This window comes from Perognathus longimembris, chromosome 12 (assembly GCF_023159225.1).
Source record: "Perognathus longimembris pacificus isolate PPM17 chromosome 12, ASM2315922v1, whole genome shotgun sequence".
Lineage (NCBI taxonomy): Eukaryota > Metazoa > Chordata > Mammalia > Rodentia > Heteromyidae > Perognathus > Perognathus longimembris.
Window position 1 is genome coordinate 12,700,223 of NC_063172.1, and position 25,146 is coordinate 12,725,368.

The 25,146-nt window shown below is 42.3% G+C and overlaps 1 protein-coding gene across 1 annotated transcript in view; it reads right to left on the bottom strand.

The window, feature by feature from the left end:
- Positions 1–1,929: 1,929 nt before the first annotated feature.
- Positions 1,930–25,146, bottom strand: part of Fer1l6 (fer-1 like family member 6) — a 107,645-nt gene continuing 84,428 nt past the window's right edge. The window contains 7 exon segments of the mRNA XM_048358755.1: positions 1,930–2,113; positions 3,683–3,783; positions 16,976–17,139; positions 19,559–19,800; positions 22,714–22,812; positions 23,226–23,314; positions 24,322–24,464. Of these exon segments, the coding sequence (XP_048214712.1) occupies positions 1,930–2,113; positions 3,683–3,783; positions 16,976–17,139; positions 19,559–19,800; positions 22,714–22,812; positions 23,226–23,314; positions 24,322–24,464 (1,022 nt within the window).

Sequence of the window (25,146 nt, forward strand, 5' to 3'; positions counted from 1 at the left end):
GAAAAATAGAAAAACAAGAAGCGAAAGAAGAGCCTATGACTTAGAAGTATCACTATTTAACATTCTGGCACATTTCTCTGCCCACTTTTTTCTACATATGTATTATGTATGTATGTATGTGCTGTACAAAGTTTACATGTATATATGGTATATATACATGCTATACATAGTTTTCTAAGATATATTACTTATAATGATTTCAATGCATGTATCTCATGCCAGCCAGTGTTTCTTACTATATTCCTAAGAGTCTCTTGCATTGTTGAGCAGCAGTTCTGAACCACCATTAGATGGAAACAATCTTACTAGGAAAATAAAGCATTCCACGGGTGTTTGAGGAGAGGAGGGAATCCAGGGCCGAGTTCCACAGAATCCAATGAATAATGCTGATGTCTGCAACCACGAAGAACATACTTGGGTTTCTCTTTCTCATGCCCAGACCCATCCTAGGAAGACTTTCTGTGTTGAAATAAATGCATCTGCCTTTAGAAGAGTTACATCATCCATCTTACCAAGAAAGAAGAAAGGAAGGAAGGAAGAAAAAAAGGAAAAAGAAAGCAAGGAAAGAAGGAACGAAAAGAAAAGAGAAGAAAGAAAGAGACTTGTTCTGGTAATTCTGTGTCCAAGAGAGGAGCTCCAATACCACCAAACCAGGTGCATGGTGATCGAAGAAATGGTTTTCATATTTATTTGTGTACTAAAAAATTCCACAAGGAAACGGAGGCTTAAGCATTTTAGTTCCTTTGTTTCTTCATTATGTTCAAGAAATCTTGTCCCTCACTGCCTTAGGTTGGCTAGTATACAGAGACTATGTTATGAACAATCAGAAGATTGCTTTCAAGAAAAACATTTGACAAGTGCATAGGGCATCGTTTCTAAACTAGTTTGTGAAATTAATCTGGGCTTGAGACTTAGAACCCCAATCCTATGCCGGTCAGGCTGAGAGATGATCATTTATAGCATAGTCTATGGTTTATAGTTCATAGGTGTTGGAAGTTGCTGAAGTGTACATAAGAGTTGATTTCTCTGTGTCTCACTATTACTACTGAGCATGCTCTACTAGTGTCACTTTTAATTATGGAATGGCCATATCTGGTCTCTACATAGGAATTTCAACAAGTAACTATTTTTGATAACGCATACAGGGTTTTCTCCAAGCCAGTTCCACAGCTTGAATAAGTGAGAGTTATGGTATAAAATCCTAAGGATTAAACTGAGTCCAACATAGATAGCACAGGCTAAACTATCTAGTACTTTGCTCAAATATTTTCAGTCTATTTGCTACAAATATTTATGTGAAATAAAGTACTGCTAGTAATATCTCAGACCTAGAGTTAAATGTCTCTGACTACAGTCAGTTATAGAAGTAAAACATTGACTTAAATCCATTTGAGGTCTCTGTTGAATATCTGGAGGTGAAGGAATCATTATTTCATTCGATCTATGGATAAAAACATGAATTAAACTGGATACTGGTGGCTCACACTGGTAATCCTAGCCACTCAGGAGGCTGAGATCTGAGGATCACAGTTCCAAGCCAGCCTGGGTGGAAAAGTCCCTGTGAGATTCTTGTCTCCAATCAACCACTCAAAAACCGTAAGTGGTGTTGTGGCTCAAAGAGCAAGCGCTCAGGAACAGTGCCTAGGCCCTGAGTTCAAGCCCCACAACTGACAAAAAAAAACCCAACCCCACAACAAACAAACAAACAAAACCCAAAACATGAGCTAACACTTATAAAGTTAGAAAGATGATAGCGGGTTGGAAATGCCCTCCTCTGTGGCATGGGATGTAAGGACAGTTTCTGGAAGCTTGGAGTCTACCCTTCATTGCTCAGCACAATATCTTGCCCAGTCCACATTCTTAGATGTTCACAGATGAAGAACAGAAGACCATTTGTTGAACAGGGACGCTCTGGTTCCGCCATGACTTCTATGAGCCCACCACGATCCTTCGGCTGATGGCTCCAGGCAAGGTATAGATGAAGAGGACGAGGAAGATGATGAGGATGATGAGGATGAAAGCAATGATGATGTACTTCTTATAGTTCTTCCAGATGAGGTGGTACAGACATTTAAAGGGGCTCACGAACCAGGAGAAAGATGTGTCTGGACGGCTGAGGAAAAAAGCAATCATAGAGCATGCCTGTGACTCTCATTTTCTGGGGACCCACAAGGAAAAGAGGAGGCTACTGGATGGAGACAGAAGACTATGCTGCCCGAAAAAGAAGCAACTGGACGAGGAGACCATATGCGGTCTCCCTGTGATTTTGAAGGTTGGTCTGGATAGAGCCAGATCCAGGCAGAACCCAGGGAGAGGCCAGGCTGTCTCCCATCCATCTGCTTGCAACCAGCTCAACCCTACCTTTTGCATAAAGCCTGTCCTGACCACCTCAGCCCACGAGTCCTCTCATTCTGAATTCCAGTTCCACTGATCGCTTGACTCACTCCCTTTCTGAGCCTAATAGTCTCAGGACTATTGTATGCATCTCTGTTATTTCTTCCTAAATTAACTGACAGCTCTTAGAAGGTATAGCTTTTGTCTTATATTTCTTCTGTTTTCTCTGAAGTGTCCTTTTAATGAGTAGTAAGTTTGAATTAATGAATAAATACTGTTTTCCTAAGACTACAGAGGTGAAAGTCTGAAACAAGACACTTGGGCCTGGAGGGGAATACGACAAATTCATCTCCAAAGAGACTTTTGTATATACATTTCATATTTCTATCTAGTCATTTTTTAAATTGATATGTAATCAAATTAAGTAACCCCTTTTTTCCCTACTAATTCTACTTCTGGAGTTCTAAAGTTGTGCCTTATGAGAGAAACATGTTCTCTTCATAGTACAACAACGAAAAAGGTAAATGTAAGTTGAATGTCTGTTTAGGGGAAGGCAGCCTGGTCAGTTGTGGGTAATTCTATGAGTTATTTTAATCACTCAAAGTTCTAGTTAGGATAATTATGACAATAAGACAAAACTTTTCAGCAAGAGATCTAAAAACCTAAGACAAAATTTCTGTATAGTGAGAGATCAAGCAGGAAAAGAAAAACCTCCTGTGAAATTCATATTCATACCAAAAATAAGTAGAAAAATATAGGAGATAATTCTAGAAAGTGTGTGTGTGGTGTATTACAGACAAGGCTCTCTCCATTTTCTGAGGTTTCTCAGGTCTTTAGATATTAGAGGGTTTTTAATACATATATTAAATATTATATATACATACATACATATATATGTATATATACATATACATATACATATATATATATATATATATATATATATATATATATATATATATATATATATATATATATATATATATATATATATACTTGCCAGTCCTAGGGCTTGGACTCAGGGCCTGGGCACTGTCCCTGGCTTCTTTTTGCTCAAGGCTAGCACTCTACCTCTTGAGCCACAGCGCCACTTCTGACCTTTTCTGTTTATGTGGTGCTGAGCAATTGAACTCGGGCTTCATGCATGCTAGGTGAGCACTCTACCGCTAAGCCACATTCCCAGCCCTAGATATGAGAGTTGGATGGCAGGGGCAGAGGTCCTACCAGCTGGAGGACCCCTGGCTTCTGAGCCCTCCCGAGGCAAGCTTCAGGAAATGGCAGCTCATCTGAACCCCAAGGGACCGCAGAGGCCGGTCCGTTTCCCATGTGCCACCCACAGCCTGCTCACTTGGGCTTGGCCAAGGGCTCTGGCTCCTTCCGTGCTTTCCCAACAGGATTTTTCTCAGCTTCTTCTGCAGTAACGAGGTGGAACTCGGCTTCAACCTTGCCCTGTATAAAGAAGACAACCATTTTAGCTTCTAGTCACAGAGACCTACTTGGGCAATGGGAATGTCAGGAAGTATTTGCACTATGTGCTGATTTATTTTGAGAAATACTGTTGTCTTTTGGGTCCTGGGAGAAATCATTTTATGATGAATAATCAAGGCCCCAGAATGACTTTACTAATGAGTTTTGCAGAAGGAGAGTCTCCTGAGTACCTACAGACACACAGACACCTGGTCACATGTACCACCCCACTTCTAAAAAGAAAGAAAGAAAGAAAGAATTCTAATGATAAAAATTCAGCTATTGTTGGGTGCCAGTGGCTTAAATCTATAATCCTATTTAGTAAGTGGAGATAGAGTTCAAAGCCAGTCATGGATGGACAGCTCCATAAGACTCCATCTCTACAATAAACAGCAAAAAACCAGGCTGGAAGAATGGTTCAGCAGAAGAGCACCAGTCAAGCAAACAGGCCAGGCAAGCATGAGACTTGAGTTCAAACCCAGTACCACATGCTCCTCCCCAATAAAAGAAAGATGCTAACCATAATCAGAAAGGGCACAAATGACTTGATTAAAGGGCCCTTTTGCACCTGTGGCCATATTTCTTTTCTGCCCATTTTCAAGAGAAAATTGTGGTGGTAGCTTTACACTTGCCTCATGGCTTTTCAGCCATCATTTATATTTTTCTCCCTACTAATTGCTTCAGATTTCTTTTATTCTAGCACTTTCCCATCCCATTCCCCACCTTGTACACCCTCCTCACCCCCACTGTAAGAAGCAGACACTCTGACTTGAACATTGAGAGTCATCCATTTCTTTAAAGCCAAAATCATGGGCCGTGTTGTAAATCTTGGAATGTCTAAGGATGGGACAGGATCCATACAAAAGTCAAGTGATGCTTTCTTATTCAGTCACTCAGCCAGTCCTTATTCTAGTCACTGGGGGCATAACGGAGATGAAGAAGAATAGAAGCCATGATCTCTAAGAAAAAGAAAAGTACCTATTCGGGGTGGAGGATACTCTCTCTCCTGCCTCCTGGGATTTGTGCACTTAAGACTCAAGGACACAGGAACAAGGCAGAATGGGCGGGGGCCTAGAGCATTGTGGGAGTGATTTAGCACATTCCACCCTTATTAATGATGGCATTAATGGTTGCTTTCCTCTCTAGATGACACATAGATTAGATACTACTTGGCATGGTTGATTTCTTCTTCTTTTCTTTTGTGGTACTGGGGTTTGAACTTGGGGCCTTGCATTTGCAAGGCAGGTGTCCTACCATTGAGCCATGCCTCCCACTCTTTTTGATTTTGCTTTTGATTTGCATTCATTATTTGAAGATGAGCTCTTACTTTCTGCCCAGGAACACATCTGTACCATGATCTGCCTAGTTTAAGCTACCTATCATACACTGACAAGCAACCACCATGGTTGATTTCTTATCCCACCAGAAGTCTGAGGTTCATCTGAGCCAGAGGTCCTATGTGAATTTATATGTTCATCCCCCAAAGAGAAGAGATACAAGTTCATTTATTCTGTTATTGGTTCTATCTATCTATATAATTATCTATATGTCTAATTATGTATGTGTGTATCTATATAATTATGTATTTATGTGTCTGCATATCTATCCATCCATCCATTTATACATACACTTAGGTACAAACATATGTATGTATGTACATTTCTATCTCAGCAATAAACCAAGTAGATCTCCTTTTTATATATGATGAAATGATCCCAGAGAGGTCAAATAATTTTTCTAAAGTCATATACAAAAGAAGCCAATCACTTAGAATCTGAACCCATGTCTAAATGATATTAAATGTATATTTTTCTATAATAATGAGCTTTCTGCCAATTTATTCATCCAGTGGTAAGATAATTAGACCAGAGGTTTTACAAGGCTCTTCCCAACTCTAACATGAGATGATTCCATGATTGTCTACATAATCAGCACCTAAAAGCACTTGTGTTCTTGAGTCTCAGTTTCTTTATCTGTCAAAAGGCTGCTTGCTAGAACTATCTGGCTTTCACTTCAAAAATTTATAAAAGATAGGGTTAAAGCCCAAGGAACTCTGGCAAGATTTTATAGCTTCAAGCTCATGACAAAGGGCTTTCTGCTTTCCTGTTTGCACAGGACTTATCTCCAGAGTTCTTTTTGGAGTGACCTTGGCTGCACTGAGCAGCATTTTATTTACTAGGAGTTTCATCCAGTGGCTCTATTTGATTGAGAGTCAGTTTAAGAGGAGCTAATCAGTTGCTAGGCTCTGGACTGCTTGGAAGAGAGAACAGAAATCAACAGAGAACACATTGGGACCAGACCAAAAGGACTAAAGTGCTCTTTGCTTTCTATTACTAAGCTCAGCCATAGAGCTTTATAGCTTGTGCAGTGCTTCACGAATTCACGACCGCATTTAAAGCCTTTTTCAACTCAGACAAGTACATAGCAGTTTGGAGCTAAGGAAACCAAGGATTGACTAGGTGTCCTAATTTGCTTTATAACATCAGGACTTGTATCTAGGTTTTCTAATCTCAACTTTGATTTTCCTGCTACTTGATTAGGTGTCTGTAATGGAGTCACAACCCCCCCACCCCCCCGCAAAGGGAGGGGATTCCTGGTTCCTCCTAGAGTCCACCACTCAGTCTCCAGAAAAAGATGATAAAATGATGGATTTATTGGGGAAGTAAAAAGTGAACCGACCGGCCAGGGTCGCAGCCCAGACTCGGGAGCTGAAACTGAGGCCATGTTGGCCTTTCAGGCCTGGTTATAAAGGCAAACATCACATAGTCAAACCAGCCACATGCAGGTGGCCAATGGGGTTACAACACTTACAGAGCATGCCAGGTTTGTGTCCAAGTAGCCCCTTAGTGAGGAAGGTAAGAAGTGGGCTACTCATTTAACCATGAGCGTACCTTCTCTGAAATACACAGGAGAGACCCATCACCTTACCTTTGCTTTGGCATTGCTATATGCATTGACCCCATCTGCAAGCTGACCTCGGAGAGTTTAAGGTATTATAGTGTAGCATAGCACAGCACAGCCAAGAATGAGGGAACAAGACACACTGTAAACTGATCAGCCTTGAAATGAGGCTCTATGAACTGTGTGACCTTGGACGAGTTCGCTCTGTTCTCTTTAAGTCTCTGTGTGCTGGGGATGTTAGCAGGATGTACTTTGAAATATAAATGAAATAACACATGTACAAATGCTGAGCTTAGGACCTGGCAGGCTGAAACCTTTAAAAATAAAGTTATCCCCTTCAACACTCTGCCATCAGTAGAAACACATGGTTTGATGATAAACCTATCTGTCCATCTAGAAAATACCTAGAGGGCTGGGAATATGGCCTAGTGGTAAGAGTGCTTGCCTCCTACACATGAAGCTCTTGGTTCGATTCTCCAGCACCACATATATGGAAAACGGCCAGAAGCGGCGCTGTGGCTCAGGTGACAGAGTGCTAGCCTTGAGCGGGAAGAAGCCAGGGAAGGTGCTCAGGCCCTGAGTCCAAGGCCCAGGACTGGCCAAAAAAAAAAAAAAAAAAAAGGAAATACCATGGATCCAAATGCTTAATGAAAAAGAATGGAAAAAAAAAAAAAAAAAGAAGGTGGAGAATACTAAGTCAATTCTATTGTAGACATTAAGAATCATCTGTGGTTATCTGGTGTGGCCTTGCTCCAGCTCACCATGCTGCCTGAGTGGCTGCACAGATTTGTTGGGTATCAGGAAGGCAATGAGGGAGCCGACATGTTCTGATAAATGTGGCTTCTTGCTGCCTATCTCTCGGCACAGAGCCTTCCACATCCTGCCCCAGTCATCAGTATCCAGCCAGCACCCAACAGAGGTCTTGAGCTAATAATATCAGTCAAATGTAATTTGAAATCAAGGTTAGTGAAAACCAAAAACAGACAGTTTGAGAAACTACCTATTAACCTAAGGCTATCTGTGAAGGGGAGAAAATGATAAGGAACCATCTCTTTTAAAAAAAGATTGTGGTGTTTTGTACTGTTTTTAACTGTTGATGAGTGTCAAACTTCAGGGCTGGGGGGGGGGAGTTGGGAGGTGATTGCATTCAGAATAGACATACCGTATGCATCGGTAATTAGTGTTCATTAAAATGCAAATCTCTCGGGCATTACATTTGGATTACACAAGGCATTCTTACATATTAATGGTAAAATGTACACTGGAAAAATCCTTTAGAAAAAGAACTCTATACATTATGTATACACGCAGATGTACCATACATATATACATATATATGCATGCATATATGTGTGGGTATGTGTATGTATAGTCATACTCTCAACTTAGAAGTTCCATTTCTGAGTGCTGAATTAAGGTAACAATTCAAAACTCACAAAAGCCTAATGCACAAAGCAGTTATTCTTCCTTTAGGTGTTCAAATTGTCCCGTTTGCCTCAATGAGCAATCTCAGGCTCATCTTGGATTTACCTGCCCTAGACCTGAAGTCAGTCACTTTGGGTTTTTTGGGTAGGAACTGGTATTCCAAAACCAGGATCCAGATGTTAAAGTCAATTTTGTTAATAGGTATTTTCAGTGTATACTACTAGACAGTATTTTTTTAAAATTCATGAGCCTATAGGAATATTTTAAAAGGGAACAAGAAGGGCTGGGAATATGGCCTAGTGGCAAGAGTGGAGGTTATCTTTCTTCCTTTTCTGTACCAGTACTGAGCCTTGAACTCAGGGAGTGAGTGCTGTCCCTTAGCTTTTTGACTCAAAGTTGGCACTCTACCACTTGAGCCCTATCTCTACTTCTGGCTTTTGGGTAGTTAATTGGAGATAAGAGTTTCATGGAGTTTTCTGCCCAGGCAGATTCCCAAACCCCCTGAGTAGCTAGGATTGCAGGTGTGAACCACTGGTGCCCAGCCTTGGGAGTGGTTGTTATACTAACTCTTGGTTCCAAAATTTAAAAATTGAAAGATTAAAATGAAGTATTTATTGTGTCTCTTTGGGGAGTGGGACAGGTTATAATTTATTTCCAGTCTTTGCTTAATAGATGAATGGCAACTAAAAATGGAGAAAGAATGATAGACTTGGATGATAGATACTGGTAAGTGGATAGACAGGCAGAAAAAGGAAAGAAAAAAAAAGAAGAAAGAACAGAAGGGAAGGGAAACAATCTTACAAAACCAATGAAATGATTAATCAAGGTCCCTAGTGTTGCTAAAACCACTGGGTGAAAGGTGGTGGCAGCAGAGGAATTTTCTGCAGCGCCAAGATGTTACCCGACCAGCGATTTGCTAAATGCCAAGGGGAAAATGTACCTTTACCAATATAACCCAGTGAGCCAACCAAGCGCCATATATACAGCACAGCATGTGCCTCCTGACACGCTTCGCCCTGGAGTAAACAGCATCACGTGCTGTGTGTTCTGGTCAAAATAATATGTAACCAGAACCTGACAAAGCTGTTGTGTCTCATTTCCCATTCATAGGAGACAGAAGGGTTAGGGAATAAAATAAGCCACACCATGGGAAAACAGCCAGATCCAACAGGACCAATCTCATCAATTAGTCAATGCCTTACTAAAAAAAAAAAAAAAAAAAATTCAGAGGACTAATCTCAAATTAAATAGACCAAAGAGAGGTAAACACAATGGCAACATATGAAACTAGGAGCAGATATTGTATGAAAAAAGAAACAGCTATGAAGAATATGTGGGGAACAATGGATATTATTTTTATATAGACAAAGCAGCGAATAGGTCTAGATATCCAATTGTACAAGGAAATCTTTATTAAAACTCTCTTATTCATGATGTTTTCACTGTAGGGGAGTGCTTATATTCTTAAGAGATAATTGATAAATACATGATTTAGGGATAAAGTTCCAGAATGCTTATAATTTACACTCAAATAGTAAAACAACAACAACAGTAAAATAAATTCCTAAACATCCTTGCACAAATATATGGACACAATAAATATACCAAAAGTAGTACCAAGTATGGAATCTTGGTAGAAAATTCATGGCTGATCATTGTACCCTTATGCCTTCAACTTCTCCATAAACTTTTTTGTTTTTGTAAAGAACAGCTGGGTGCTGGTGGCTCACACTTCTAATCCTAGTTACTCAGGAGGCTGAGATATGAGGATCACAGTTCAAAACCAGCCCAGGCAGGAAAGTCCAGGAGACTCTTATGTCTAATTAACCACCAGAAAACTGGAAGTAGCACTGTGGCTCAAGTGGTAGAGCACTAGCCTTGAGCTGAGGATCTCAGGGACAGTGCCCAGGCCCAGAGTTCAAGCCCCATGACTGACAAAAACAACAACAAAAAGGATAAATGTTGAGAAAAAGCATAGCGATTACATTGTGGCCTCTCTATTTTGAGAAGATAAAGATTTAACAATAGCTTAGAAAACATAATGCTTGGAAATGATCATAGTACTACCAAGAAAACAAAATGAAGAATATATAATTTGTATATACTTATGTTAGAGTGCCGAGGATTGAATCTGAGGATTTACACGTTAGGCAATCAAAGAAGATCCTATTGTAAACATGGACTGATGACTACTGTTGCAGTTAGTCTGTCCCTAGAAAAAAATAGGGAAATAACCAACACACCAGCAATAGTTTTCCCTAGATAAAATATGAATGTGTGCTATTTCTTCTTTTCTACCATTTTGTGCTTCTCAACTTTTAAAATATAAATACACATTATGTACTCAGTCTTAAAAATACTCTTCATCAGCTGGGTACTGATGGCTCCTGCCTATAATCCTAGTTACTCAGGAGGCTGAGATTTGTGGACTATGGTTCTAAGCCAGTCTGGATAAAAATGTCTATGAGAGTCTCATCTCCAATTAACCAGCACAAAGCTGGATATGAAGGTGTGACTCAAGTGGTAGAGCACCAACCTTGAGTGAAAAGGACAGTGCTCAGGCCCTGAGTTCAAGCCCCAATACCAACACACACACACACACACACACACACACACACACACACACACACACACAATATTTATATAAAAATTACCCCTTCTCTGATCCTACAGAATTTGAATCTGCTGAGTATTTCATGGGCTGCTTATAAGCTTCCTCAGCTAAGCTATGCACTTTACAATACCAGTAAGTTGAACCGTTGGTCCTATGCTGTGAGAGTACAGCCACAGAGGAAAATGGCGGTGGAGGCACAGAATCCTTCTCCCTTTAAATTATAGTCGTTGATGTCCCTGAGACCTGACCTGGGGTACTGATTTGTGGGATTCACCTATGAAAGACACTTCCATCTCTTACTGGAGTGATTTCTATCAAGGTAGGAGATGGAATCGGGACAGGGTATCAGGTGCATGGTGCCACATGTTTCATGAAGAACATGCGCTGTTAGGCACGTCCTTTTCTTTCCCAAGGGCACCCATTCCTCAGCAACCCCCTGAGCTCTTCTACGCAGACCTTGAGGCAGACCTAGGCTCTGTGTGATCCAAATGTCTAAATCATCCTGCTTGGGGTACTGATAAGCAGCTTTAAAAATAAACCTGGCAGATGGTGGTGACTGTAAACAAACTCCTTCTTCCCTGCCAGTAGCTGGGACGAGAAAACAGTGAGGTTGTGAGTGCTTCAGATCACAGGGACAGTATCAGAGTTGTGTATTTGCAAACCTGCTGGGCCTTGAAGGCCAACCATTCCAGCCCATTCAGTGAGAGACCCGGAAGTTGAGGCCTGGAGCCCGGAAGTGCTCCCAGTGGCAGAGGTTTTCTATTACACCATCTTGCTCTGAGCAACTCGGTCTTGCTACAGTATTAAGAGAATGTCTCTGGTGGCTGAGTTTCCCCAAGGGGCTGCTAGAGGGGGTTTGTACTCCTTCTTCAGGCCCAGCAGGGCTTTCAAGGTCTGGGTCTCATCCTGGAGTCAGCACAGAGAGGCTGTGTGGAGAAAAGCATTGAGTTTTGTTCTCCCTTTAGGATATGTAAGAAATAACAAAGAGGCTTCCTCTTCCCTGTTGTGAAAGTAAAGGGAAGAGACCTGACCTCTTCCTTCTCACAGTGCTACTTTAGAAAAGAGCTGTAATTATCTGTGTTTTTTCCCCTTCTCTTTGAAATGTACAATCATGTTGAAGACTGCATAGGCTTTTGCCTTTATCGGGAATGTCTTCTTGCAATGACTTTGGAATCCATGATGTGAAGTGTAAGCCTTAATTAGATCCCAGTCTGACCAGGTTCTGCAGGCCTGCAATCCTGGCTACTCTGACGGCTGAGGCAGGAGGGTCACAAGTTGCTAGCCCAGACTGCAAGTTTCTAGGCCAATCTTGCAACAGAGTAAAACCTTGTCTCAAATGCTAAAATAAATAAATAATTTAAAAAGAGCTTTTAGAGAGAGGAGAGCAGGGAGAGAATTCCTATTTCTATTATGAGGGAGGGTAGAAGCCTAACTTCTGCCAATACCTTATTCCTGTAAGGTCCTCTCCCTGAGGGCTCCATGTAGCTGCCCCCACCTCATTAAGTCTCCACCCAGTTACCTGGGTAACCTGCAGACCTGGAGGCAGTTACCTCCCCTTTCCCTGAGGTCACCTCCTAATCCACCTGGCCACACCCCTTGCCCCTGCCCTAGATATAAGGCAGGGCTGGGTGGGGGTCGCCCTCACGCTCTCTCTCCCCTCTCTCAGGCCATGGATCATCTTGGCCACAGGCCAGCAGTTCGGTAATAAACTTTCTCTCCTGCCTGAATACCGCGTGGCGTTCTCCTTTACCGGCTACCTACTTTAAAAACCTAACAATTCTGAATTGCAAAATGACCTTTTATTGCAAAGATTTGCTAATTTCCCCCTTTCTACAAGCAAGTCAAGTATCTAACACGGGTGGTTGCTGTTACTACTGAGAAAATCTAGAATGAACAAGGAGGTCTGACAAATGAGGATATTAGTTAAGTCCTCTTTGAGAGAACTAGTTATTACTAACCTTGAAAATAGGTATATAGAAGGTAATAACCACTAAACTCCCTCATGGGATGAGGTTTCTTTCTATCTGTAATCTTTTTTTTTTTTTTAATGATTATTATCTCTAGGCAGTTACACCAAGGAGTTGCCATTTAACAAAGCAGTTTATGAATACAATATCTTGATTAATGCCACCCCTTCAGCATTCTCACGCACTTTGTCATCTCCAAGCAGGTTGCTTGGGATGCACATCACACTCTGGGTTGATGATTATCTAGTAATAAAATTGTTTCCCCACTCCCACCCCACTAGTGTGTGGAGAAGCTTTCAGGGTTGGAAGAAGGTGTTGTCTTATGTTTTATTTTCACAATAGATGTCCCTGGAGTCTTCCATGCAGAAGACTGCCGATGAGCCGAGGACCGGATTGGACGTCCCTCTGTGCCTCTGTAACCCTCTGCCAGCAAAGGAGGCACAGAGCACAGGGGTTAAGGCAAAGGAACTTAGAACCACACTGCTTGGGTTTGAGTCTTGACTAGCTATGTTACACGAGACAGGTTACTTAACCTCTTTGTGCCTCACCTTCCTTATTTGTGAACTAGAGATTGATAACACACACACACACACACACACACACACACACACACACATAAGCAGAGAAATGAGTTAGTCTATATTAATCATTTAAATGATAGAAGTCGGCAAAGTCCTTCTGAGATGAGACTAAATGGAGAGTATTTGTTCAGAGCTTGCTGTAGTAAGGAGCCAGCTCCTATCACTTCTGTTGGTGTAGACTCACAGATAGAGGCTTGGGGAGCTTCAGCGTGACCCTGCTTTACAGGAGCTCTGATTGGAGGGTGCTGGCCTGGGGGAGGTGACTGAGTAGCAGAGCTTCTTTGGAACAGGGGCAAAAGGTCAGGGGAAATGGTGTCTTTGATCAAGCCTGTCCATGTGGGGCTGATCACTTTAAAGGATATGCTTTGATTTCTTGAGGTAAGTGTTATGTAGGTCAGGGGTTAGAGGTCAGTGGGGTGTCAGACTTCTATAGTCATAATAGGTCTGGCCATTGTCATGTTGTGTTTTCAGTTCTTCAGAATTGTGTCGGGCACAATCCTTTCATACTAGTAATACTTGTTATTGCTACAGTCAAAGCATGCAACACTCAGGAAATGGGTGGTTGTTGGATGCTTCTCTGGTCTGTCTTCCTACAATGGGACTACCCATTCACCTCTGCAGTCAGGACACAACTCCCAAAGACACCCCCCAAGGCCCCCAGTAGATGCTCCGTTTAATCATTCAACAAGTGACAAGCTGGTGGAGCAGCATAGTAACCTCTACTCACACACACACACACACACACACGCACACGCACACACACGGAAGCTTCTTCACGAATAGAGATGAAGAATATTTGTTTCTTTGAAAGCTCCTACACTTAATAAGGAAAAGAGAGTCATTGTTATAGGGAGTACAGGTCTGTGATCTTGGCCAACTCACCATTTACGAAGTAGCTTGATGCCCAGTATTAAAGGGCTTATTCTCCCCTCCCCCCTCCTAACCCATTAGGATCAGACATTGTTTATTGACTAAGACATTTCCCTATTTCTGATTTGAAGCATTTCCCGGGTCTTGGGGCCAAAATCAGAGGTGGGAACAGAGGATGGTGAAAACATGTGTTGCCAAGCAATGGCTCAAACCAAATCCTGACAATTGTGGAGCACTTGATTTGTTCTGAGCACACAGATTCTGCAACTTTTAAGGCTCCTGATAGCTCTGTGAGGTGCATATGTTCTTCTTTCCTGTTTTTGCAGGTAAAGAAGCTGAGATAAAGTTGCCTGAAGTCACATAGCTGGTAAGTAACAGAGCCAGACTTTGTACCTAAGATGGCCTTGGTGGGGACAGTGAGCAATGATTCCTATTTCCTTCTCCCCAGCTGCTGGCAACCACTAACGTAGGTTTTTTTCTTGATTGCCTATTGTGGAAATTTCAGCCAAAGAATCAGTCATTATATGGGCTCTTGTGACTAGCTTCTTCCCCTTGGCATGTTTTCAGAGTTCATCCACGCAGTATGTATGGATACTTCATTCCTTTCTATGGGTGAATAATGTTCCATTGTGTGGTGACATCATTCCTCATGTATGCATTCCTCAGCCTCTGGACATTTGGGTGTTTCTACTTGTAGCGTATTAGGAATAAAGCTGCTATAGATTTCACAGCCCTGTTTCTTCAAGGTTGCCAGGGACCACTCTGCTGCTAACTTCAACAGTCACGTGAATGTAATGGCTCAGAAGTATTTGACATCTTGGCCCAAGAGCCCTTCTCACAGGTCATACTCTCTGGGTTTGCTTCATCCCTTCTTATCTTTACTGTCATTGATAAATCATCCTCGTTCTCTGCCTCTTCTAGGCTCAACTCTAGCTCTTTGTCTCTTTCTCCACTTGGATGCTCTCCTGCCCACCGTCCACACAGCAGAGCAGAGTCTGTGAGTCCCTTCCCCGCACCTTCCCGTGGAAACGGCTCAGTGGCTGCCGTCTGAGAATAAATGAAGCATTCAACAAGGCCTTGAGACCAGCCGGGTGCTGGCCACCTCCCCCACGCTCTCTCCCCGTGCTCTGCTTCTGAGAAGGATTTTGTTTTCGTTCATATTTTGGTGTGTAAAGACCAGATTTGCTTTCACCTCTGAGTCTTTCACTGAGATATTTACCCTGTGGAAGAACTCTTTCCTGTGTTTTCTGTCCTGTGGCTCAGTCAGTCTCAACGTCGTTTCACAGCTGGAGAAAGGCATTCCTAGCACGGCAATGAATAGAAATAGCAGCATTGGCTATTCTCTAATTCAGCACTGTGCCTCCTGCTTAGTCTTTTCTTTTCTTGTAAACCCTGCCTGCCTGTGTGTGTCTGTATGTGTATCACCATTCATTAACTTTATACTGTAAGCTTTGTGATGGTGGAGAATTTGTCTATATTAATCTCTTTTATTCTCCGGGTCTATCATTAAGTAGAAATGCAGTCAGCGCTTAATGGATGAAATGAAGAAACAAATAAATAGCATGGAAGATGAAAATGAGAGAAGAGGGCTGTCCATGATTGGCAATGCAGAAGGGGTGTAAGAACTATAATAGATTACTGAAGCTACAGTGCAGCTTATGGATGTAAAGACACAAGAATGATGTCACAAAGTATGAGCTTGAACTTAGAGTTCTGGACTTGACCCTCCCCATTTCCTAGCCTCATTGGACATGCTGGAAATTCCAGCTACTGAGCTTTTCAAATGGGGGTCTGTCACTATGATTTTCATCAAGAAAATTCCTTTACTCGTCCTTTGCTCTTGATAAACCACATGCTGTTCTGCATAACCCATCAACTCCCTCCTGGAGAATGAGATCACTGTCTTCTGTGCATTTCTCACTTGAATTGTCTCGTGAATGACTTCAGTGTGAACACCTCTGTCCCTCTCTCAGGCTCACAACTGTTCAAGCACAGATGCCACGACTAATTCATTCCTGAATTCCTTCATTCATCTGACAAACATTGACGGAGAATCTATTAAACATTGAACCCTGAGTCCAGGACCAACCCCAGTGAGTGGCATGTAGTAAGGGTACTCAGTAAGTCTTCAAGTCTTTTTTACCAGTCTTATCAGTCATAGAGAACTAACTTGACAATGGAGCAACATGAAAAGCTTCCAGAAAACATAATAAAACTAGAAACCATGGGTCAGACCAGTTGTTGCCGTTTACCCAGTGAGGTACAAGGGGAACCCCTTCTTCACACCCATTGGATCCTTAGAGCAGAGACAGCAGCTAGCAGCACACAAAAGAATCCGTCTATCACTTAAGTCAGTCCTCCTCCCTTACAGGGTGGAAGAAAGAGAAAAGGAAATGTTCTTCCTAATATTTGTGAAAGGTCCGAAATTCCACCCACATTGGCAACTTGGAGCAGACTAAATGGATCTTCCCACTAATACCTTCTTGAGGATATTTTAAGCAAATGGATCATTTAAAAAAAGGAAATGGAATCGTGATCTTATGTTTCAGATGATGTTGAGGAAAAAATTTGAGGCAGGGGTATAAGTTCAGATCCAAGGTAGAAAACCACCCCCATCTCAATCAAATAGCTGAAATGAAGAAAGCTTAATGCATTTGTAGAGCTTTAGAAACTTGCTTCTCAATGAAACCTTTGCTTCGAGGGCTTGACCTCACTGCAAAGTGCTTCATTTGAAATTCACCAAAAAACTCATTGAAAGAGTGCATGCTCCCCTCTCCCCACTGCCCTTAACCCCGCCCCTTGCAGCTGTCACTTACGGTGAGCTCTTTGCTTTTAGCAAAAGGCCACCAGCCACGCACTCGCTTTTGCTGGAAGATAGAGATCCTGCTCTCCTCACTCGCATTTTCAAACTTGGAGAGCTCGCAGGCTTTGGCAGACTTGGCTGCTCGAGGGAAGCTGTTGAGGTTCATTTCCAAGGAGCCTGCGGAGAGATGCCCATAAAATGTATGCAAACACTTTCACAAGAGATGGAAGACTTTCCATCACCACCAGAAGTCAGCCATTCTCCCACTAGTCATTCACATGCTACCTTGGATGTAATAATGCGCTATGCATTGGAAGTACAGCTATGACCAAGACATGCCTGGTGCCATTGAAGAACTGGTGACAGACAGATGACAAGGCAAGGCTGCCGTGTACCACTTGCAGGCCTCCGTTTTGAGTGTCAGCACTGCTGAGCACCTTCTGTTTAGTCCCCTGAGTCTTCCTCAGCTTTTATTTCTGCTCTAGTACATGAGCTTTCCATCAGACTCTTCCTCCCACCATCACCACCTCTTCCCGTCCCTTTAGGAGACCATTGAGCTTCTTCAGGTTGGAGATCAAGTCCTACCTATGACATGAGAGAGTGCTCAGTGGGTCCTCAAGGATGAGTTTTCTTTTTTTTTTTGGCCAGTCCTGGGCCTTGGACTCAGGGCCTGAGCACTGTCCCTGGCTTCTTCCCGCTCAAGGCTAGCACTCCGCCACTTGAGCCACAGCGCCGCTTCTGGCCGTTTTCTGTATATGTGGTGCTGGGGAATCGAACCTAGGGCCTCGTGTATCCGAGGCAGGCACTCTTGTCACTAGGCTATATCCCCAGCCCAAGGATGAGTTTTCTATTGTTGTTTTTTTTGCCAGTTGTGGGGCTTGAACACAGAGCCTGAGCACTGTCCCTGAGCTCTTTTGCTCAAGGTTAGTGCTCTACCACTTGGATCCACAGCTCCACTTCTGGTTTTTGAATGGTTAATTGGAGATAAGAGTCTCACAGGGACTTTTCTGCCCAGGCTGGCTTCAAATTGTGATCCTCAGATCTCAGCCTCCTGAGTAGCTAGGATTACAGGTGACGGCCACCACCGCCAGGCTCTAGGGTGTTTTTGTAGACTCAGATATCGTGATGAGAGAGAGTTCTGTATCTCATTCTACCTAATTTTTCCCATTATAAAATAACATTTGTTGGTGGGAAGGGGGCGGGAAAAATAATATTTGTTAATTATGGAAATTTTACTGCATACATATTAGCCTTAAAAAAAGCACAGAAGGGGCTGGGGATATAGCCTAGTGGCAAGAGTGCCTGCCTCGGATACACGAGGCCCTAGGTTCGATTCCCCAGCACCACATATACAGAAAACAGCCAGAAGCGGCGCTGTGGCTCAAGTGGCAGAGTGCTAGCCTTGAGCGGGAAGAAGCCAGGGACAGTGCTCAGGCCCTGAGTCCAAGGCCCAGGACTGGCCAAAAAAAAAAAAAAAAGCACAGAAAAAGTTTTCTATAATTCTATCCTCTAAAAGCTGGCTATTGTGCTATTGCTGTCTTACTGCCTTTACTGCCTAGCTGTATTCTCCTCTGTCTTTCTCCCCTCCTCATTCACATCTATGACTAGCTCTTTCTCCTATACATGTAACCATATATAATTTTACATATATAAATCTAAATACATATAAATCTCAATCTTTATATATATAATCTCAATCTTTATATATAAATCTCAATAAACCTCAAAATCTCATTATATATGATCTCATTATATAGTATATATATATATATAAAATCAATCTCTATCTATCTACCTTTATTACAAAAATTGAGATTTTTCCCTAATGCATTCAGCTCAACTTTCCAAGACATTAAATACTCCAATATTTTAATGATGGCACAGTTTTCAACTATTGATTGCTTATTATGTATAAAGCAGTGTGGCTGGTTCTTTAATTGGATGGTCCCATTTTTATAGTTCTACTACCCTATATAGTATGCAATTTCACCATCTAACAATTGAGATAAACAGACATTGGTCTACAGAGTAGACCAATGATGAAGTCAAAGTTTAACTGTGTTATAGTAATAGATAGAAAATCAATTTATGTCAATGTAAATGCATAGATGGCCAACATAGGAAATCACTACAATTTAGCCAATCCCTTAGTAATGGTTGCTGAAGTTGGTTCCATTTTTTTCCCTTAAAATAAATAACACTGAATTTATTCTTCTTGCTAAAAAAAAAAAAAAATCAGACCGGGCACTGATAAGCACTGGTGGCTCACACCTGTGATCTTAACTACTCAGGACATCATCCGCACATCCTCAGAAGCAAGCCAGACTTTTGTTCCCAATTAACCAGGGGGAAAAAAAATCTGGAAGTAGAGCACTGTGACTCAAGCAGTAGAGTGTCAGCCTTGAGGAAACAAAAGCTGAGGGACAGGGCCCAGACCCTGAGTTCAAGACTTAAGACTGGCCTGTGTGCGTGCATGTATACACACACACACACACACACACACACACACACACACACACACACACATCAAACTTAGTTCTTCAAAAGCTGGGACAGAACCTTCAAAAATATGAACTTGATGAAGCCATTGGCTTACCCAGGAAGTCATCTGAAGACAGCCTTTCAAAATCCCAGACCTGTAGCACCAACACAGCTGGAGTCTTGCACTCCATCTTCTCTAAGGAGAAAATGTTCTCTCTCTTAGTGATGACCATTTGCTTCTCAGCTGGGAGATACTGAAAAGGAAACAGGAAGCGCCAGTTGAAGTTGCCCTCTCCAGTCAGGGAGTTGTAGTGCACGTCTGTCTCCTGCTTGTCATCTTCCAAACCCTTTATCCACCTGATTGAAGAAGATGAAACACACACAAACACTTAGAATACACCATCACGTATCAGTATTTATCAAGAGTGACTTGGGGCTGGGAATACGGCTTAGCGGTAGAGTGCTTGCCTTGCATGCATGAAGCCCTGGGTTTGATTCCTCAGCACCACCTAAACAGAAAAAGCTGGAAGTGGCTCTGTGGCTCAAGTGGCAGAGTGCTAGCCTTGAGCAAAAAGGAAGCCAGGGACAGTGCTTAGGCCCTGAGTTCAAGCACCAAGACTGGCCAAAAAAAAAAAAAAAAAAGTGACGGAACTAGTTTGAGTGTGGTCAGAGCATAACTTTAAGATGAATAGTATATAGTTGGATTCAAATGGAAGTTGCCATTTTAACTTGAAAGAGGAAAGAAGTTGAATAAATAATGCTCTTTCTAAGGCATGTTGGGAAATGTTTGTGTGTGTATTTTTTTAAATTGTTTAGGCAGAGCTAAAAGAAGACTGTGGAAGTAGGACATGAAAGTACAGTCACATCTGCCCACCTGGGAACATTCTTTGTGGGGCATGTCACCCCTGTACCACTGCATTGAGGGCTCTCATATTGGTCTTACTAAGACCCCATGCCAGGCCTTCAAAGGCTGTTCTGTACCTTTACCATGAGAATTGGAATTATCTCAGAGAGAACTGGGTTTCTGGCTCTGGCTGCTCACAGGCCTAGACCAGTGTGGCGGGGTAGAAAGTCTGCCAGTAGCCACTTCGGTTCCAAACTTGGATCTACCTACTGCACTTTCATTGCATCTGGAAGTCAAAGCAGCTATTGCGCCCAATTTATAGGGCTGTTCTGAAGAATTATGTGAGATAATATCTGTAAAGTGTTTTGAGTATATCAAGTGACCTATAACGTCCTTTCTAGTTATTATTATCTGATCATCCTCTTCCATGCCAGAAAAATAAAAGTTGCAATTAATATGATTCCCTATCTAGATGCATTGTACTGACATGTTGAATTGAACCTACTCTGTACAACTACTTAAAGATGATAGAAGTAAATAAATTAATACATGTATTTGTCTGTAGCATCGTCTATAGTATCTACCTGTCTGTTTATCTATCTATCATCTATCTATCTGTCTATCTAGGGTTCCGTAGTACTTTATCTGTGGCGAATTCATTCAGGAATGAGTATTTTTATTCAAGCCAATTGATAACCCAAATCACATTCTCTGTGAAAGTAGACATCCCTGCTCTACAGGACAAGGAAGGGGCAATGAAGATTCTTTTCATCACAGAGGAGTGGGGTATGGGCCCCATTATTTAGAGAAATGTGGATGTGGGAGAGAAAGAAAATATAGTGTAAGATGAAAAAAGGGCAACACCAAAGATTATTTAGCAGCTAGGAGGAAGGATATAAACTATGAAATCACTGAGAAGAGGCCAACAGGATGGGGGGAGACCCAGAAGTGTGTTGCTACAGAACAAAGAAAGCACCTCCTGAAGAAGGAGAGGTCAGCTTTGTTAGATAGTCTGTAGAAGGCAAAAGTCTAATTGAGGCAGCACAGTCCATGTGGGACCATTTAGCCTTAGCAGGCCTAAGAGCATTACACACCAGTAAGACCTGCTTTGGTGGAATTCTGGGAAGGAAGCCCAGTGAGTGCCCTGAAAAGTGAGTGGGAGGGAAGGAATGGAATGGATGAATACAAGTATCTCTCTGTGTACACTTTGATGGGCTCAAGTTCTGAGGGTCTTCATCTGCATTCTTCCAGAACTCTTGTATAATGTGAGTCATGATAAAATATGTTTTTTATAGGACACATTAATCTTTTGTGAACTGGTGATCAGAAAGCAATTTCAGAGGAGCCTAGGCCTGCTTCCAAATATTATTCTGCAGTGTCTATTGCTCCTTCCATGTAATAACTCATTCCAATAGTCTTATTCTGAAAAAAAAAGAGAATTTTGAACCACTGGACATGCTTTGATTGTCAAATGCACCAGAGATGTGCATTCTGAACACAGGATGCTCCTTGCTCATGAAGAGCAAAAAAGAGCTGCCAGCTCAAGACAGCGATGAATTTACTGCTGCCCAGATAGATGAATTTTGGTGGAAGTACAGATTTCTCCTGACTCGCTACATCTTCTTCCTCTTCCCTGACCAAGGACTGAAATAATGCAAGGCCAAGGCTGAAGAGAAAGAGAGAGAGAAAATACTTCACTCTCCAAGTTCTAGGTGGCTATATTTTTTATCAGTAGTTCTAGCAAATGAGAAGGCCTAAATTCTAGCTCTTGTGTTGTGTGTGTGTGTGTGTGTGTGTGTGTGTGTGTGTGTGTGTGTGTGTGTACTGAGGCTTAAACTCAAGGTCTTATACTCATCTTTGGCTTTATCAGCTCAAGGCTGGCACCCTACTACTTACCCACACCCCCACACCCCCACTGCTAGATTTTTGCTGGTTAATTGGAGATAAGAGTATTACAGACTTTTCTGCCCCAGCTGGCTTCAAACCAACCTTGATCCTCAGATCTCAGCCCTCTGAGTATCTAAGATTACAGGCATGAGACATTAGCACTTGGTAACATTAGTCTTTCATCAGCTAAACAGACTAACTTTTTATTACTAGCACCACCACACTGCTCTACATTTTCAGTTTAAAGGCAGATTATACTTTGAATTTCACTTAATACCTTAGGTGTGCTACATCTAACTGAATGATGTTTTTGCAGTAAGATTTCGTCACTAGAATATTTTAATAAAGTAATACCATAGCAAAATAAACATATAAGAGAAGTACTTGATTAACAAAAAGAACATAGCCTTATCTCACCAACGAAGATGGGACCTTTCTGTGGGGTATAGGTGCCATGTCTTTTGTGAGGTGTAGATTTGGTGAGAGATCAACCGGATGAGGAGAAAGTGAGGGAGAATGGACTGTGCAGATAGCCTTACCCTTTGACATAAATATCACTTGACTTTTGGCCTGTGAAGATATTCTCATCCTCTAAGATGACATCTTGAGTATTCCAGATGGTCACTCTCAACTCATACCTGGGATGAAGGAATATAGCGTTAGGTAGCATCCTTGAAAATAGAGTCAAATGCTTTGCTTTTGGTATGTACACTTCAATGTTTATGTCAAGTTCACTGACACCAACCCTTTAAGGTCTTCGTCCCATCAGAGTAAAGCAGGCCAGCTGGAGATCCCAGACACTCCCAGGGCAGGAGTTACTTGGGGCAGCTTTTTCCTTGCACTTTTAGAAGAGGAACTTCGAAGTTCTGATGACATCACACCGACCACTAGTACCATGACCATAGTCATCACCACCCCCCACCGACCCCCTGCTCTTGTCAGCCAGGCAGAAAAGCGAGCTCTGGTATCTGCAGAGACATCACACCAAATACTACAATCTTCAAGTCAGCTCACATAGCTACTTCTTTAGTGGGAGATGCAGCAGACTTACCCTTTGGGTTTCCTTGGTGAAATGTCAACCGGAGGTCCAGTCGGAGGCATATCCTTAGGAAACATGTCTACCCACATCTGCAGGCGGCCCTTAGTAAGAACAGAAGATCTCTTTAGCTTTGGCAGAGGGTTGGGATTCGTAGGCAATTGACCATTCATGGTTTTTAAAAGATCCTTTCACTAGAAATGAATATTAGGTACTGTCTTATTTGTTCACTTTGCTATGATATTACTTTATAAAGATACTCTAGTGATACTCTAGATATCCTTTAGTTAAATGGGGGCACACCTAAGGCTTTCAGTGAAATTCAACATGTATCAGACTTTAAACTGAAAAGGTAGAGCGATGACTGTAGTGGTGCCAGTAATGAAAAGTTAATCTGTTTAGCTGATGAAAGGCTAATGCCGCCCAATGCTGATGGCTCACACCGGTAATCCTACCTTCATGAATGTGTCACGTATTTCTTAACAAAGTCAGAACTAATGTTTGATGAGGAGCAGGCTGAGGCCTAAATTCAGAACAGGAGAAGGGTGAGGAAATCCTTACTGAGCACCTACTATGCAGAAGGCCCAGCGCTGTGCCCTTTGACACAAATTACCTCACGAATTCTTGCATAGCCAAAGGAGTTTGCAGTTTCTCACATGTCATAGTTCTTCCAAAAGAGTTAATTAATTCAAAAGAAAATTTCTTTTTGGTGGCAGCAGCATTTGAACTCCGGGCATCATCCTGTTTGTTTGCTAAGCTGGTACACTACTACTTTGTTAATTCAAATGAGAAAAAAAAAAGTTGGAACAAGTACAAAGTTCAACACTGACTCCAGGGCAGAGTTCCTTCACGTCACTATTATTGATATTTGGGACTAGATATTATTTATGTGGAGTGGAGGTAACTGTGTTATACATTGTAGGGCACTTAATTCTGCAGCATCTACCCACTTCTAACAATCCAAAATGTTCGAGAACATTGTCAACTATCCCCAGGGGAGAAGGCCAAGCGTTGCTTGGATGAAAGACGTGGCTCTAAGGCCCACAGGGTGAGCATTGGGGACAAAGCCACATTCCTTGGGTCCTGGGGACCCATGTGTCTGGTTCACTACCTGCTCCATCCCTGGCTTGTCCTTGTGGTACAGCGGCCGGGTTTCGATGTGCTCAGGAACCAGGTGACACCCGACCACGGGAATATCCTCCCAGGAATGCAAAACCTTGAGGGCCAAGTGCTCATAAGACTCCACTGTCTCCTCTGCGGGGAAGACAAAGGAAGAGCAATGTGGTGTGTGCCAGCAAGGAGAAGCATTGCTTGTACTTGAACTAGCTCTCCGACTTGCTTTCTCCCACTGGCTGGCACTCTACCACCTGAGCCAAGCCTCCAACCCTAGAGGTACATTTTTTTTTTTTTTTGCCAGTCCTGGGGCTTGGACTCAGGGCCTGAGCACTGTCCCTGGCTTCTTTTTGCTCAAGGCTAGCATTCTGCCACTTGAGCCACAGCGCCCCTTCTGGCCATTTTCTGTATATGTGGTGCTAGGGAATCGAACCCAGGGCTTCATGTATACGAGGCAAGCTCTCTTGCCACTAGGCCATATCCCCAGCCCCGTAGAGGTACATTTTGAACACTTCCCTTACAGGTGCATTTATTTATTTATTTATTTTGAGAAGCAAGGGAATAGAGAAGATAGGAAATGAGAAGGAGGCTTATGGTGACTGGAGTAAGTCAGGCTCGGAGCAAATGGATGAATGTTTTTTCTCATATGTGGAACTTAGGTCTAAATACAAACATATATGAACATGTGTACAAGCTTGTATGCATTCATACATGAGTCAGAATTGGGTTTCCATGGCACAATGTTTTGAACAATGAACTGTTATGTTAGAAAAATGAATATCAGGATGCTGAACATGGTGTGTGTGTGTGTGTGTGTGTGTGT